The 17,242-nt window shown below is 39.7% G+C and overlaps 1 protein-coding gene across 1 annotated transcript in view; it reads right to left on the bottom strand.

The window, feature by feature from the left end:
* Positions 1 to 3,710: 3,710 nt before the first annotated feature.
* The window catches only part of DNAJC3 (DnaJ heat shock protein family (Hsp40) member C3), a gene marked incomplete at both ends in the record, with an annotated part of 28,202 nt that continues 14,670 nt past the window's right edge, over positions 3,711 to 17,242 (bottom strand). Inside the window, 8 exons of the mRNA XM_079549205.1 lie at positions 3,711 to 3,868; positions 4,824 to 4,972; positions 5,899 to 6,031; positions 11,090 to 11,210; positions 11,302 to 11,407; positions 12,653 to 12,772; positions 13,861 to 14,042; positions 15,465 to 15,617. Coding sequence (XP_079405331.1) covers positions 3,711 to 3,868; positions 4,824 to 4,972; positions 5,899 to 6,031; positions 11,090 to 11,210; positions 11,302 to 11,407; positions 12,653 to 12,772; positions 13,861 to 14,042; positions 15,465 to 15,617 — 1,122 coding nt within the window. The remainder of the gene's footprint in view (positions 3,869 to 4,823; positions 4,973 to 5,898; positions 6,032 to 11,089; positions 11,211 to 11,301; positions 11,408 to 12,652; positions 12,773 to 13,860; positions 14,043 to 15,464; positions 15,618 to 17,242) is intronic.

Raw genomic sequence — 17,242 nt, 5'->3', positions numbered from 1 at the left:
ACACGCCCACAGAACACCACTTTTCAACACTGCAGAGCACGATGAGAAAAGAAGGGCAGACAAATACACACACAGCAATGCTTTCTTGTCATCATAAATATCTTTATTGTGAAAAATACCATAAAATAATTCCCACCGTTCTAGAAAAAACAGTTCTTGCTTTTTAGATTTATGATTTAATATAAAGACGTAATTTGAAACATTTGATAGATCTCCAGCTAACTTCACTTATCCTTCTTAAAACAAAACAAAATTTGCAGAGGGCAAAGAAAAAATTCTCCCATTTTCCTTTTTCTTTTCTTTTTTTTTTTTTTTTTTTTTTTTTTTTTAAATGGACAAGAGTGTGTATTACAGAGCAAACAAACCATACCTTACAATAAGGCACTTTTAAATACAACCAACCTGCTACGCTATACTGGCTGATGCCCAGCAAAGCTCCTACAAATCACAGCCCAAAACAAAAGAGTAATTCTCATTCCAAGCACCGGGCTGGAGGCTGAAATAACAAGCTTTTGCTCTTATTATTTATTTATTAAGCTAACAGGTTTTCTGCCACAAGTTCAAGCTCTTGTGTTTTTAATTCACTCTGCATCCAGTTTAATACTGATTTACAGCACATCAGTACTAAGTATACCTCAAAGCAAGATAAGCCACGGCTCCCCTCCTTCATTTTAAAACAAGTTGGGAAGTGGTTTAGACAAACTGCAAGACAGAATTCAACACAAATAGTGTGCATCTCCACAGAGGCCCATTGCTCCAATGATGCTTCATGAACATCTCAGGCTTCACAAACCACCAAGACTTATTTCAGTGTTCAGTTACTGAACACTATTGCACTACAGACACCCATTATAAACAAAAAGGTGAACTGGGCTTCCTCGTACACAGTGCACCATCAGCGCTCAGTGCGGTGCCAGCACTCGTTTGCTGAAGTCACATCAGGAACTGCATCGCTGCATCTGAAAATCCTTGAAACCTAACAGCTTCTCCTTTCTTTCTAGGCACAATTTTGTCTTTCTCTGTTGTCAGAGGCAGCTTAGAGCTCACGGCCAGCTTGCTTAGCAGTGCTGGTGCTAACGTGTGCGTGAGCAGCACCTGCTTGGTACCAGAAAGCCTCATTCTCCATTGTCATCTTTTTTTCTTCATCTTTCAAGACACCGTTTTTCCACAAGAGATATCTACGTGAACAGCATTCAAGCATTAATCATCTCCCACTGACTGGATTTAAGCTTTCCCCTGAAAAAAAAATAAGCAATTTTCCCTTTGCAACTCATTGTCAGAATTAAATGTAGTCCTTTCTGTTCCTGACTGCTTCCACCCTACAGAAGCATCCGTCGCATTAGAGAAAGGAATACGCACAGCTCTAATATCAATCCCTTTTATGAACAGTTTACCTATGAGGGACCACCTTATTCCTTTCCAAAAAAAGAAGAAAATCAAAAAGGAAAATATCAGCAATAGCTTTTAAAACAAAGGAGGAAGAATGATAAGAACAAAAAGCTGCACGAAGGCAGTCCTTCCACATGTCACATTTGTAGCACTTCTCCAGCACACAGAGTGACTGGCTGTAGTATTTACTGTGTCCTGCAGCTGAACACAGTTCTAACTACAAAATCACCACGTGTTGCTTACACTGCTCATTAAGGAGTATTTAAACCAGCCCCTCCTACAGCAGGCAAGGTGGTACAGAACTGCTGATGCCAGGCAGGGGCCAGCACACAACCACGCAGCTGCACACCATGAGCCCTTGGCTCTACTGCACCACAGCAAGGGGTGCATCAACCAGGGCCTGTGGCTCAGAACTGGATTCAGCTTCTGCTCACAGCAAGCAAAAACATGCAGGAGAGCTGCCTGGACCAGCTGGCACCACAGGACAGCATCTGGGCATGGACTGTGCAGTAAGCTCCTATGCCTGGGCCCCAGTGGTCCAATGGGAGCCTCAATGACCTCACAAGGACATGAGAAGCATCCTGAGCTGCTACTGAGTTTAAACAGAAACACTTCAGATGTGTCAAAAAGCAGAAGCCAAACTTCTAGGAAGTCATTCAACTTGAACATATCTGATGCTGAACTTTAATAGGATGCTGCAGTGCTTTTGTACCATCAATTACTGGAAATCCCCCCCCCCCCACACACACACACAGACATTCACTCTTCATCAGCCAGAAGATAAATTTCTGCTGACCAAACACTGGCCTTTAAACTGCTGCTGAAAAAAACACTTTCCAAAGCCACAGTTCGGTTTGTAAAGTACTTGAGGCAGCAGAAAAGGGCTGTGCTTCAAAAGCAACTGCACTTACAGTAATTAAAGAAATATATGCATACGCTTTCAGATAGAAGATTACATTTGCTTTGACTGAGGCTGCTCTTGCTCTTAAATGCCACAAACTGAAGTCAGAGAAGATCCCTATTGACTGATTGTAGTTTTCCAGTTAAAATTCAAGTCAGTCAATTAAAGAGTTGTAATTTTTTGCATTCTAAGAACCCAACTGCTGGTGAAACTCATCAGTAATTTCAACATATTCAGTTAGAGAATGACAAGACCACCTCACCTGCAGCAACTGCAGCCCTAGGAATGCCTCCCGTCTCACACAGTTCCATACTGTTTTGCCCACCAGACTATACCACACTTCTGGCCAATGCAAAGTCAGCCTGGTACACAGGCAGCTGTTTTTGCAGCACTGTGGCTGTTACACAAAACAGAAAGTTGCTTCAAACTACTTCAGCATTAATTCATTGTGGCACCACCCGACAGAAAGGAAGCTGTATCACATAGGGAAGGCAACAGCTCGCATTTTATTCCTGCAGTTCACATACAGTCACCTCACAACCTGTGCTGGCTCAGAATTTACGTACAGAGAAGTAACAAACTGCTGTAGAGGTGGGAATGTCACATCGTGCTGCCTTGCCCAGATCTCAACTAAATACTTGGTTAAAGTGCAAACTCCTCAAAAATGATGCAATGATGCTTAAACATTCAGAATCACAACAACAGTCTCCTGAAAAAGTTTTTTTTTTTTTAAAACTTTCATAGTTGCCAGTAGCAGCCAAGAAAATTACCCCAATTAATCCCAGGTTCATGAAGAAGGTGAGCAGACATTTTCCAAATCCTTCCTGACAAGTGATCCTTGTAAGAGATTGCTGGGGCTCAGCCAGTGCGCAGCCTCCTCCCCCTCCCTATGGCACTGCCCACGGTGATACAACGGGTGGTCACGAGGGTTTCCTTTAAAGAATACTGAGAAATGGATCGTTCTGCTGAGCACAGTGACAAACAATTTGTTAACGCAGAGACTACTGTAACTACCCTGCCCACGTTTATTAGGCCCCGATTCAAAAAAATATTTACATGCATTTTTACCTGTAAGCATATACTTGAGTCCTAAAGCTGCATTTAAGTGTTGTCCTAATTAGCCTCTTATTGTTTATTCCTATGGATGGAAAAAACACATCTCCTGTATATCCACAACAAATACATAGGCAGTAACAAAACCCTTATTCATTCAACCTCCCCCCACCAGTATAAGCTTGTCAAGCTCACCATGAATTTGCTTCAAATACTAAAAGAAAGAAGTAGCTTTCTTCTAGTGAAGTAAGACTGGGTTAAGGACAACATTAGAAATTAAGATTTTGGGTCTTGAACTGAGAGAGTTTTTATTTTTTTGAACAAATTAAGTAAAAAACAGCAGCAGCCACCTGGAACAGTCCTGGCTCTAACTGAAGTGAAATTTGAATGTAAATGGTCCTCCTCCAGAACCAAAGGGGTTGAATCCTTGCCACGTGTTCCAGTTCCTGTGGAAGGGGTTGCCCCCACCCTGCTGACTCTCTGCATCCAGGGGGTCCTCTCCTGCATCAAACTTTCGTCTCATTTCTGAAAGAAACAAAACCAAAGTGAAAGGCACTGTAGTGACAGCAGCAACACAAAGCATCTCTGATGATCAATCAGTGGCCAGAATCCCTTCACTTGCCCAGTGGAGTTGACATCAGAAATAGTGTCAAGGAGAAACCAGATGAACGTGCTCTGAAGGAGGTAACATTACCAAATATTTCCAGAGTAGAAAACCTCTGGTTTATATATGTAATTATAAACAAAGATTGCATTAGCACAGAAAAAGGCTTTCTACTAACCGTAAGAGTTTGTAATGCAGTTCACTCTTGGACCTCTCCTCTGAAAGTCTGAGCCCATCTACCCAATTATCACTTAGACAGTCTGCTTAGAAAAGCTGAAGATGAAACAAGAGTCTCAGACATCCACCATTTTATGTGCTTCTCCTTCCAGTAACCATACAGGGAAAAGTTTAGAGACACAAACCTAAGGGATGGCTTTGGTTGAGCAATTATTTTTACTTGTTTGGAAAAGAAGAGGAGGAGAAAAGTGAGCTAAGATAACTACACACTGCCTCATTTTCTAATACACTATTTAGATTTCATGGCCCACCCCACCAGCTTATCTCTTGGTAGGATGGACACCAGATCTCATGATCTCCACGTCACAGAGTCACTGTATTCCCCACCTTCTTCCCACCCTCAGGACCTGCCAGACCTGATCTAAATTTAGTTTGTATCAGGAAAAGATACATTTGAAATAATCATTTTTTAAGCTCATTTTAAGCAAAAGTCACTAAAACACAATAAATAATTCTAGGAATTTTATCTTCACACAGTGGACTGGATGCAAGTCTGAGCATACTGCTTTCTCAAGCAGGTCAAGAGAGAACAGAAAAGGGAAGCTGTAATGTTTGTTATAACTTACACTTGCTGCATTTTTACAGTGTCATAAAAAAAGGAATAAAAAAAGTGAAGCCACTGTGTAGTACAATCATTACCTGGGTCAGTAAGGACTTCCTTAGCAGCTGCTATATCAATGAACTTTTTCTCTGCTTTCTTCTTTTCTTCCTCACTCTGGAAGTTGTCAGGGTGCCACTGGGATGCCAGCTTTCTGTAAGCTTTTATGATTTCTTGCTTTCTAGCATTTCTGGATAGATAAAATTACAGGTAACTTAGAAGTCTTCTAACTGATCCTACAACACAATACTAAATCTACAGGCTTGTTTTAAACACTGGAACAGTAATTAAAGGCATTGGGAAAATGATGAGAGGCTACTTAATCTTCTGAATATGAAACCATAGATTTACATAGGAACAGAGGTAGCAGAATGCAACCTTAAACAGAGTCATCCTCCCTTTCTCTGGAAGTATTCAAAGCCAGGCTGGATGAGACCGTGAGCAACCTGGTCTAGAGGGAGGCATCCCTGCCTATACATGGGATTTTGGAACTAGATGATCCCACAGGTCCCTTTCAATCCAAACTATTCTATGATTCTGGGTTTCCTTTACCATCCTAAATTTACTCTTTGGAAAGAGGCAATTGTAAGTTTTCATACACAGTAAAGTTCCCAGTCTGAAGAATTTACAGTAAGGTGAGGCATAAAAAACATGAGTAGAAATTGGACACTTGTTTGGTTGTCATTAAAAAGAGAAGCCATTAGTTTTTTCTTAGATTAGTGGCAGAAAGGTTTTAGATACCACTTTTACTCAGTCTTTTCAAACTCTCCCAATCCACTGTAATATCTGCCACAATTTTATTTTTTATTGCTTTCAATAATTCCTTCCAGTCTTTATTTTCTTCCCAATTCATTCACCATATGTGAATACGAAGGATTTTTTGCCAAAGGACTCATTTCCTTCTTGCCCACTGGTAGTTACTTTCCTTTCTTTCTAGAAGAATTTTAAACAAGTACTACTGAAGTACTTAGCACTTAGCCCATAAAGTACAGCAGGGAAGTGAAAGCAATAAGACAAAAACTAAGCTGCAGCAGAACAAAGGCAAACCATCAGCTCCAGATAAGCCAGTTTAATCAATCAAATGTAACGTCATCTCCTCAAATATTAATGCCTCACCTTTTTACTCCTAAAATTTTATAGTAGTCTCTCTTCTGTGATTGCTTCAACATCCTCTGAGCTCTTTCCAGCCCCTCTCGAACCTGCTGGTCATTTTCACTATTGGCTTGAGCCGTTTCGTAGTCTTTAATAGCTTTGAAAAGAAAGTGAAGGAAGCATATTACATAACTTCTCACAAACCTTGATTTAAACAACTCAATCACTTTCCAAAACTGAAGTTTTGCTACTGCAGTTTATAAACAGTGGAACTTCAACTTGCCAAATATGTTTCTTTAAATTAGGCAACAGAGAAGACAATGTATAACTTAGGTAAGTTTCTTTAGCTTCACCGTGTTTTTGGGAAAGAGAGAAAAGGTTAACAGCTGGTCAGAACACTCTCTAGATATGAGAACACATGAACTGCTAGGCTTGGGATGTAACTGCAATCAAGAAGTGAGTTTCAGTGACTAGAAATGGAAAAGCCAGCTGCACAGCAGTAGTCTCACACATTGAGGGATGCATTATACAGAATCTTACTATTCCTTCTTCTCCACCTTGCGCATTCAGGCACTACAATGGCTTCTTCCTCTACCAGCAATAAAGACTTTAGATTAACAGCAAGTTTATCTATGCAAACACCACAATTGTAACCAATAGCTGTATTTCACTATTTTCTTTTTATGCCTCAATACAAAAATATTGCTGCAGACAGCCATACTTTAAGCTCTGCGTGTTTTGTCCCCCACATCCAAGGGGCAGGCTCTCACTTTTATTTCAAGAGTTACATTTGCCAGGAACAAAAGCATGAGAGGTGTTGTAATGCATTTCTCAGTTCTGCAGAGACCTCATTTCTTCCTCTTTTTATTTTTATGTAAACCATATTATTATTTTAAAGTGGTAACTGAAAGCTTAAAACACCAATCTTTGCTATCAGCGTTTATCGAGGGAAGCTGCTGTTGAAGCCTCTAATGAAGCTATTCTTCTTTCACTGTTAAAATCCTCACAGTCTCATTTGCAGATCCAAGTCTCCTAGGTTTCTCAAGTTAGACAAAGTACTTGCATCAGATTATTTCCAAGCAGCTGCTATTTCTCAGCAGGTGTTAGGTTTGTTTTTCACTGTTTCTGAGCAAGACAGCAGGAAGTGCTAATGAATTTGTACTACTCAGACATCTGATATCACTGCAATCTTGTTTTGTTATTGAAAAAAATTTCAAGTACTTCCAGTGCCCCAACAATTTCATCTGTTATTAGAAACTGAATTTCTATTCATTTTATATCACCAAACATTTGTTGCTTCAACAAAATATTTTGTTTAATGCTTTTTTTTTTTTTTTAACGATTTGTCCACTCGTTAAGAAAAAAACCCTTTGCTGATATGTGTGCCTAATTTACACTGATGAAACTGATAAAAATATACGCAAATGCAGGGATTTCATTACACTGTTTTACCACCTCAATAACTTTAAGCACTAACGTACTTCATCTGCTTCACATCCAATCACACCATCCCCATAAATGTGGATCAGGTCATTCAGCTTTGCTGAGCACCACAGCATCTACAACATGCTCTACTGCTGGAAGCTGAGCTCCTTAAGGGTCAGTGGTTTGCAACAAACACAGTGGCTTTCTCTTTTTAAAAACTGACTCCCTTATTGCTGGTTGCAGACATTAAGAACATGAGAAGTTATGTTTTGCTGTGACGCATGCTGCTGAGATACAGCACACAAATTACGTTGTGCACTTCCTTTCCACTAGAAGACACTCCAGTTTTGCTGGTATTCTCCAGCATAGGACTATTTCTCATTCAGACCTGAACTCCATCCAGCTACAGGGTGAGAGCTGGGAGCAGGTGCCTTTGAAGCAGGATGATAGCTCTCTGATGGCAGAAAAGCTGCTACAAAACCCAGAGACTTATTACCCATTCAAGGCATGTTGAGTGAGATATTTAATCAGCTCCTCTCAGTCACTACTTCTAAAAGCACTAATACCTCATGAGCTAACACAAGAATTATCACTGCTTCTTACAGGCCTGCTGCTTTACAGAACATCTTATCTTCCTTTCATCCGGTCCCATAACACCAAGGGAACAATCAGCTTTGAGTATCCATTTCAATTTAAATATTTTAATCAAACCTAACACTCTGTTTTCAATGCAAGAGTCTTCATAATCTCTGAAGCAGCAACTACACTGTATTTCTAAACATCTCAGCTGTCTTCCCTTATCTTGCCTACACAAGACTAGCCATTATTCCATATGCAGAATTAATTTTCTAATCAAACATGAGTATCTGTAGATAACGTATGTCCACGTAAAATCTGTTAGAGGAGTAATTGCAGTAGCAATGCTCTTCTTGAAACAGGGACTGCCTCTTCGAGAGAAAGATTTCCTGAGCAATTTTGGAGCAGTGTGTGTTTTTTCCTCTTAGAAAAAAACGTGTGCTGGATACTTCACAGACAGACTCTTGTGCTTATAGGGTAAGCCACAAAAGGACTCATCGCACATCTGCCTTCACAGACAATCCCTGAATCCCGTATGATTACGAAGTAATTAGAACCTTTTAATGGGAATCAGAATGCAGCTATACATTCTGAAGTACATCTTGAACATTTAACAATAATCTCCTTCAAAGTTTTGAATTATAAGTATTTTGAAATTTCCTGTCCTTAAACAGGAGATAGGTGCCTACAGCTTGAGATTTTCTTGAGGGAAGAAAGAGAATCAATCTACTACCTTAATATGAGACTATGATTTTAATTACTCCATACTGCTCCCCGAAGCAGAAAGGAAATAACCATCATTTTACAGCAGTTAAAAGTGAAGGATAAGTGAAGACACCTTCAAGCATATTAACATTAACGAACTAAGCTGTTTATGAAAGCACTGTTGGAAAGGGGAGCATAACTGCAACCATCTGACTACTGTCAAGGGCAGAGGGAAGGCAAGGGATGCACTAATCAACAAGGATTTGGAGGAGCATCGTTCCACTTGAGCTTGGTGATCCCCAAGAGCCAGCCCAGTCCAAGTCTGGGTCCAGCCCAGGAAATAAGCTTTCTCACTTTAAGTCACACCTCTGCATAAAGGCCAGTTATTTCCAGAAATGCTGCTGTATTCCACCTTCTCTTATAAGGAGCAAGGAGGCTTGCCAGCATCAGCAGAGAAGGACTGACAAGCTTCTGAAGCACAAAGCCTACAGAGCTGATAATGACAACTACTTGAAGCTGTACAGCCCTCATTACACTTTGTTTTCAAGTACTTGAGTCAACGAGGCCTAAAAAAGTGAAGTAAAAAGCATATTTCATTTTTGAAGTTCACTTCAAGAGGTGAGAGCAATATCTTCTCTCAGTGATAATTTCTCAAAAAGACAAAAAAAAAATCTGAGCATACCATTAATGAGAACAGTTGTCTCATCAATGTTTAAAATGAAGAGGGCTTTTTTTGTTCAGTTGTAAAGCTGACAACTCAGCATCAGAATACAGAAGAGGAAAGCTATTTTATAAGTATTAAAATGAATGGAACTAGTTTTCCAGCAGATTTAAAGACTACAAGTTTCTTTTGCTATCATATTTAACTGAAGCAATCCAAGGCTTCAAAAACTGTTACACGAATGAGCACAGGAGGACAGAACAGATAGATGGTGTAAGCCTCCTTCTTAAGAGTGGCTTTGTGTGGAAATGAGACTTACTAAGCTAGATGATGAATATTCATACAGTACACTAGCACGTAGTACCCTGAAAGATGCCACATTACCTAATGGAGACAATTACTCAGTCCCTCCTCTGCGAGGTTGAATATGGAGCAAGTAACATTCCCATGGTACTCTGTCTAAAAGGAAGTGAGGTACAGCCAGTGGGTCCAGCACAACCCCAGCAGACATTTGCCACTTTGTCACTTCCCTGCGCTAGCAGTGATTTTTAGTCTCAATGCCTACAGAATATCTACAGAGCTGGGTGAGGAAAAAAATAAATAAATCGTCATCACACAGCTTGTGTGCTCTTTGAATGGGAAGATTTCAAAGGGCATTTGCAACCAGTGCCACTTAGAAAATGAATACTGATAATGCTGTTCACGTAGGCAATTTTCAGCAGCAAGGACACCTGCTACAGAGTGGGGGAAAGCCCACATGAGGCAGCTGACTTCTGTTACCTTTTCCGTAAGCTATAAGGAAATCCAGAGAACTCAAATTCAACTCCATCATCCTGGACCACACGAAGAAGCAGAACTGTAAACTGGGATCTCCTCATGACATTTGCTTTTACTTGCAGACAACTCCTTCACCATTCATCCAGTTCGTAGCACTACATAGTTGCTTTCTCACAGCTAGCCCTGAGAGATCCTTCAATCAGAGCCCTATCAGCACAATTCCACCACCCTAACAAAGCAAGGCTCCACAGGAACCTCTTCCTACACATAAACAGGCATTTTGCCTCTTTAGCAGTTACGCTAACACAGCTAGTCATTTCTCTTACAATGCATATGCACACCAGTAACAATTGCTCTGGCAATTCATGCAATTTGGTTCTCCACAACATGTCAAGTTTCCAACAAAGCATCCCAAGGACATCCCGCAAAACATCTGTCAGCCCATTACCTTCCTCAGAACACCTGAAAATTCAGTCAAAAAAAAGAAACTTTTTGGAGGCACTTCTTGGTATGTTTCTACATACAACCCAATGGTAAGGGTGGCCAGTCTGCAAGCTCAATGGAAATCAAAGCCCATACACAAAATGCTGCCTCAAGCAAAACCAGCTTACTGCTCTTGGCAGCAGAAAGGAGATCCAGGGTGGTGAAACAATGGCCAATACCTTCCTCTATGGTGAGCACGTGGTAGGTAGGGTACAGGAAAATCTCATTTCATGCTATCGTCCAAAAACATTGTAAGGAGCTCCCAGAATGGGTCTCTGTGACCCTAATTATAGTGATCTTTCATCTATGAATGCAATTGTCTAACAATGCTGTTGAAATAAATGTTTGAGTCTGAATAAGCTGTATGCTCTCACAAAAGATCCCAAACGTAGCCCACTGTAGAAAGACAACTGTAGATAAAACAAGTGCATACCACTTGTACTAATCAAGACAAAATTAACAGCACATACTTTCCTAGATCTACAACTGTGCTGCTTAAAGATAAACAACATAGTGCAGAATCAAAGCGCATGTTAAAAAATTTTGAAATACTGACTGCAGAGATGTACAAAATGCATACAAGTGTACCTTCTTCATAAAGGTCTTCCAGCAAATAAGCTTCTGCTCTGTCTTTCAGAGCATTCACATTGGTTGGTTCCAGTTGCAGAACTTGTGTGCAAACTCTTATGGCTTCTGTAGCCTGCTGATTCTGAAAACGAGAAAGGAAAACAAGATAGATGGGTGGAGTTATGCTTTTTGTTTTTGAAGAAATTTGGAGAGAGAAGTGGAGGCAGAATTACCTTGGATAAACAGTGACAGATCCTTTCTTTGGCACGAGTAGCATAAACTGGGACATCTGGCTCAGTTTTCATTACAGAGTCATATTTACTGATAGCATCTTCGTATCTGTTTTATAAAGCACAAGTAGTTACATTTCATACTATTAAGACTGCTGTAATTTATTTAAAATGCAATTTGGCTGCATTAGTCTTAAAGATGTGACGTAAGGCAACATTATGAAGAAAAATTTCAGCCATTTTAAGATTTATATTCCCATTCCCTTCAACAAGAGCAAGCACTGTGACCATCAGGTTTCTGCAGAAGACCATGACTGCCATTCCTCAGTGTGCACAAACAACAGTATCCTGATTTGCTTCCTGTCCAATACGTGCCTCTGCACTTGTGGTGGAAAAAGAAGAAAACCCTCCCTCTCTGATGTCTGAAATGGACCAAGTTTAGAGCCTTGCTGTGAGCACTGTCCTGTTTGCCTTTTGTACTACCAATAACCCCCTACTCTTCTCCCCCCTCTCCCCCCCCCCCAAAAAAAAAAAAAGCGCCAAACAACTGCAGCCAGCTTCAGTCAAGAAGTTTGTTTTCTCCCTACCTTCTCAGCAAGTCACAAAGGAAAACATATTTCTGCTGTAAGGGTTTAAAGACATTCAAGTTCCACAGTTAATAAGAAACAGATTAAAACTCTCACCCAAAAACACAAATGTGTGATTGAACTCATAGGCTGCTACAAACTAGGAGGAATGCAAGCTCTCAGAAGAGTCCCTCAAAATGTGCTGATACTGGATCAAATGAAAAACTAGAATAAGAGCCCAAATGAACTGCTGAGTTAATGAAACTGTCCTCCATTGTGCTGACTCGCATTCCTGATGCACTTCCTTTTAAAAAGTCACTCTGAAAAATGTTTAATCACTTGTTAGAGTTCCTTACAGTTGGATGTTGCGCACCTGGGAACATGTAAAACCAAAATGAAGCATGAACTAGAAGAACACAGTAGAACTGAACAGGATACATAAGAGAAACCTATGAACCAGTTCCACTTTAGCTACTGAGGCACTGCAGAATTACCTGTGTTTTTAGTCCAAAGATGAAGTCTTACAATACCTGAGAGTTGATAAATTTTATCCCTACCTTCACCTTTATACCGGCTCCATAAAGTATGTAAAGAGAAAACAGTGGTATCAAAAAGAATTCAGAATTGACTACATGAATCAATGTAATTTGACTGTAATTTGATAGCTGTGCTCAGTTATCCACTTCAGCTAACAGACGCAAAAAGCAACACTTAATCAGCTCCTCAGTCGATAATTTGTTGACACCTCAGCACTCATTTTTTTCTTTTTTAATACAATGAACACTTACCTGCCTTCTCTGATGAATTCCTCTGCTGACTCAATCTGCTTATTGAGTTTCTTTACTTGTTTATAAAGAGAGAAACACTGCTTATGGTCTTGGTCAAGCTTCAGACACTCCCGGACTTCACTTTTCACAAGAGAGAAGAAATATATTATGGAATTTAATCTGGAGACACAATGCAGCATTTATAAGCTGTCCAAACAAGAGTTTATTTCTCCATACAATCTTCCCCTTCATTCAAATATATTATCATTTATAATAAGCATTTATCAAAGCTTAAGATCTGGTTATTAAAGACAGGAAGTCCACTGTGGATTTCAGAGGACAAAAACAATGCTTTCCATGATCATTAGGTTAAGTAATACTAGCCACCAAAAAAAAAAAAAAAAATCACCACAGAAGCAAGCTATATAGCTTGTGGCCTCTAAGGCAAACAAGCCAGCTATTTGACATTTACTAAGTTGAATATACAAAAAAAGAATCTTTGACCACCTGTAGAATCAATTTCTATAAAGTTAATCAAGCAGTTTTTAATCCACCAGCCCCTGTCATACACTGCAAAGAAAAGAAAAAACCTCAAGTTTTTTTTTTTCCAGTAACGCATCTGGCATCAAGAGCTTCCCAGAAGCCACTCGTATACAAAAAGATCACAGCATTGGTACAGCTGAGCACAAGGAAAATAACGTTAACAGTGTAAATAAGGCAAGCGCAGTTATCTGCAGGACTGCCTAGGAATGTATGGCAATGCCTTCAACTAAACAGGCATGAAAGGGTAAACAAAAGTCTGGCAGCTCTGGATCCGCTACATGGATACTCCTGTCCTGAAGATACAAATCTCATCCTATGACACATTTAATACATTTCTGTTTTCACTGAAAATAATTTTAAAATAATCTCCAACAAAGCAAGTTTAGAGAAACACTTTCTTCGAGGACAGAAAAATACAACAGCAGCAGAAAATGTAAGCAACTCTGACAGTTTTGCTCTGTGGCATCTAAACAAGATGCTAGGAAGAACTGATGGTTGATCTGACAAGAATAAACATAGAGTCTTCACAGTTCTTAGCTTCTGGAAAGGAGGTTTCTGTACCAGGTCCAGACCAGAGCTGCTGTACCATCCAAAAACCAGACACTGTAGCTATTTCGCATTTTATCGTGACTTTCATCGTTACATTTGGTTTCAGTTCTTACAATTACAGCAAACAATAAAATTACCTGAGTGATAATTCATGGTCCCCCAGCTGATAATATATTCTGCTGATTTTATAGAAGGCTTCAGTGTTATCACTCTTTAATTTGGCAGCAGCTTTCAAGTCACTAATTGCTTTGCTTGGCTCCCCTTCCTTTATATAACACTCAGCTCGAAGTTCCCGTAGGTCTGCATCCCAAACACAAACCTTGAGAAATCAAAATTAAAGCTTGACTTTGGTCCGTAACAGTTCACTTCTTTTCCTCCCCAACATCAGAAGAATCCCATTAAATTTCATTTTGCCAACTGCAATAGCATACGGTTCAAGTTGCATGCAGAGTGCACAAAATTAGCATCTCTGCTTCCTGGTGGATGCTGTGACGCACCTGCCCAAATAGAGAACAAAGGCCTGAAATTTTTCTAAATGATTTAATGTGCTCACACAGGGAGATGAATTAAATCCACTGGCCCTGCTTAAACTGGGACAGTCTGCTGAGCCTCCAGGGAAGGATATCAGGATCATAAATCAATACAACTTCTCAAAAGAATGCAGGGAAACGAACAGCGAAGACCAAACTGTCAGCTGTCCTTTAGAAAGAGGCCTGCAGGTAAACTTCAGCCACGCAAGACGTGACCTCAGTACCTCCACTGTAAAGATTTACACTGAATTAACCATGTCAAAGAAGGACAAAGATAATTACTTACAATACAATACAACAGGCAATTCCTTTTACAGGATTTCTTCTGGGTTATCATTTGCTTTATAAACCCTGGTTTTAGAGAACAAGAATTTTCTACTTCTCTATGCTCCCTCCCCACAAACATTTTGGCAGATTCTTCACCAAAAGCTCAAGTTGTAAACTCCAAATGAGTGATTTTAACATGCATGTAAAACAGCACAGCAGTTAACTGTCATTTAATATATTTCTATACGACACACCAGGTGCCTACAGACTGAATTACTCCACAGAGACTATCAGGCTACTTTGATTGAGTGGGATTCAACAAACACATCTTAAGGAAAAGGCTGAGAATACAGGTAGCTATGTACATTTTGAACTTTGTGATGCTATTGATCTTTTATTATTTTGTTTCTCAAGACAAGAGAAGTACTCACTTCTTAGTAACAAACTACCCTTTACCAAGTTTTGTATTCAGCACAAATTGCACTATGTTCTCAACAAAGTAGAATCTAGATGAAAAACACGTCTCCTACATTTGCAAAATGTACTTAGAGAACAAGCTCCCTCAAGAATACTAACTTATAGAAAAATGGAGAATGATCAAGACAGCTGCCCACAACAGAAGTTTGGTTGAAGCCGTATCTTTACCCATAACTACAATGATCTCTTTTAAAATACTGTTGCAGTCAATGCTCTACGCTCTCCAACTTCAGAATGGTCTCACTATGCTCAAAGTAAAGCCAATTACATCATGTATTTTCTCATCAGTGAAAAAGCTAAACCATAATGCACACAGATAGGAGTTCCTATTTCCTTTTTACTGTACCACAGAATCATATGGATTGAAAGGGACATGTGGAGATCACTGAGTCCAATCTCCCTGCTAAGCTGATTCCCAGCAAAAGGTTACTATCCCAGTGGACAGCACCATTTTACATAACACTTACTGCCAAGATTTCATCAAGAAGAGGAATTGCAGCTTCATAATCCTCTTGCTGGTATGCAGACAATGCTTGTGAATACAGGCGCTGAAGCTCATCAGATTTCGTCAGCTGAGTTTGGGCTTCTCTTTCCTCATTATTGCTGGGATTGGATTTGAGCTGAAAACATTAATATGAAGAGGGACTGAATTGCTTGCTCAGAAATCACTGTGTCCCTTTAATAATCATAACATGGAAAACTGATTAAAGCTGAAAATCAAGAGTTTTAAAATTCCACCAGAAGTGTTTCCAACTTCAAATTCCAGAGACAGACATTTTGAGCTTTGATACAAGACATCAGAAGTTCAAAAACTCTTAATTCTTCCTCTCACTCTGGCTTGATCACTCACCTTTGGACAAATTAATACACAACCAGAGATCTTTTACATCAGCCTTAGGAAGTCACAGTCCTCTTAATGGCAACAAAGTTAATCTTTCTGCAGATAGTTATTAAATACAAGATTCCTCAGCATCAGTAGGAAGCATATCCACATAACAACCACATATCCCACTTTAAGAACAACACATAGAAACAACTGCAACATGTCACAGATAGTATCACCGTGAGGCTGTGGTTCTTATTTTCCCAGAAAGACTGGCAACAGCAGCAAGGCTTCAGCTGGAGGGAGGGCTTACCAGGATCAGCTAGGAATTCAGGCACTTCACTTCATATGTGGTTTTACACAAGCCTAAGGTTTTGTTTATGGCTAGTTTCCTCCCTCCAACCAAGGAGTTGCATTTTCCTTGCATTCATTTATTTAGGCAGCTTTCTATTTGCACAGAAGTAAACCAAACAGCTCTCACAGCAACTCTGCTACTGGAACCAGAACAACAAATAAGGGCCAGGAAAAATCTCATCCATTCCCTTGCAAAGCCAGGAAGTCATATGTAAAATTAATACAGTTAGACAACAGCAGTAGCTTCACACTTACAGCTGATCATTATGATTTCCAGAGTTTTAGAGGGGGGTGAATCAGTAGGACTTCAGATTTTTTTGCTTTTGTTTTTAAATCAAAACTTGAACTACCTCGTATTTTACACACAGAATGCCCATTGAAATTACCATATCCTCAAAGTCATCCTGTACTTTTTCCTCTCCTCCTGGATCTTCAAGTCGCCCCTTCCTTTTTTTTCCTGAACGTAAGTTCTTCAAATGCTCATACTCTGTGCTCAAGTCTCTAATGCAATTCAACATTAGTCCTCAGAACTTCTTCAACAGAATTCCCCTGGTTCTAACACTGAAGTATGTGAAAGGGAAAAGCCTCAGTGGAACATGAGAAGCTCGACCAGGTCTCACCTCTGTCTTAGATGCCTTACATAAAGTATTTCTGTACCTTATGAAGTTGTTTCATTTTACTTTGGCGGAAATCAAGTTGTATTTAGACCTGAAAGTACTCCTTTACACTGCCTCTCTGCAAGAACAGAGGAAGGCAATCAAAGAGTTCTGTCCTTTGTAGGTCAACTCTTAATACACGTTTCAAAAAGCTTTTCTCCTAGTTAGAAAAGAAATTCTGCTTAGAAACCCTCACCAGCACACATCCTCTTTCTCCCCCAGCACTGGAGAATACAACAGAGGCAAATATCTACATCTGTGATTTTAAAAGTTCAAAGATTAGAAACCTCCTTTAAGTTCTGAATTCTTCAGTTCCGTGACTGACCCAATTTTGTCCCTCAATTTCTCAGCATTATTCTTTTAAAAATTAAGAACTCTTTTCTACAAATCAGCTTTATCCATTACCGCACTC

Source organism: Tetrao urogallus, assembly GCF_951394365.1.
Source record: "Tetrao urogallus genome assembly, chromosome: 1".
Classification (NCBI taxonomy): Eukaryota; Metazoa; Chordata; class Aves; order Galliformes; family Phasianidae; genus Tetrao; species Tetrao urogallus.
Note: the sequence above shows the minus strand (reverse complement) of the source record. Positions and strands in the feature narration are given on the sequence as shown.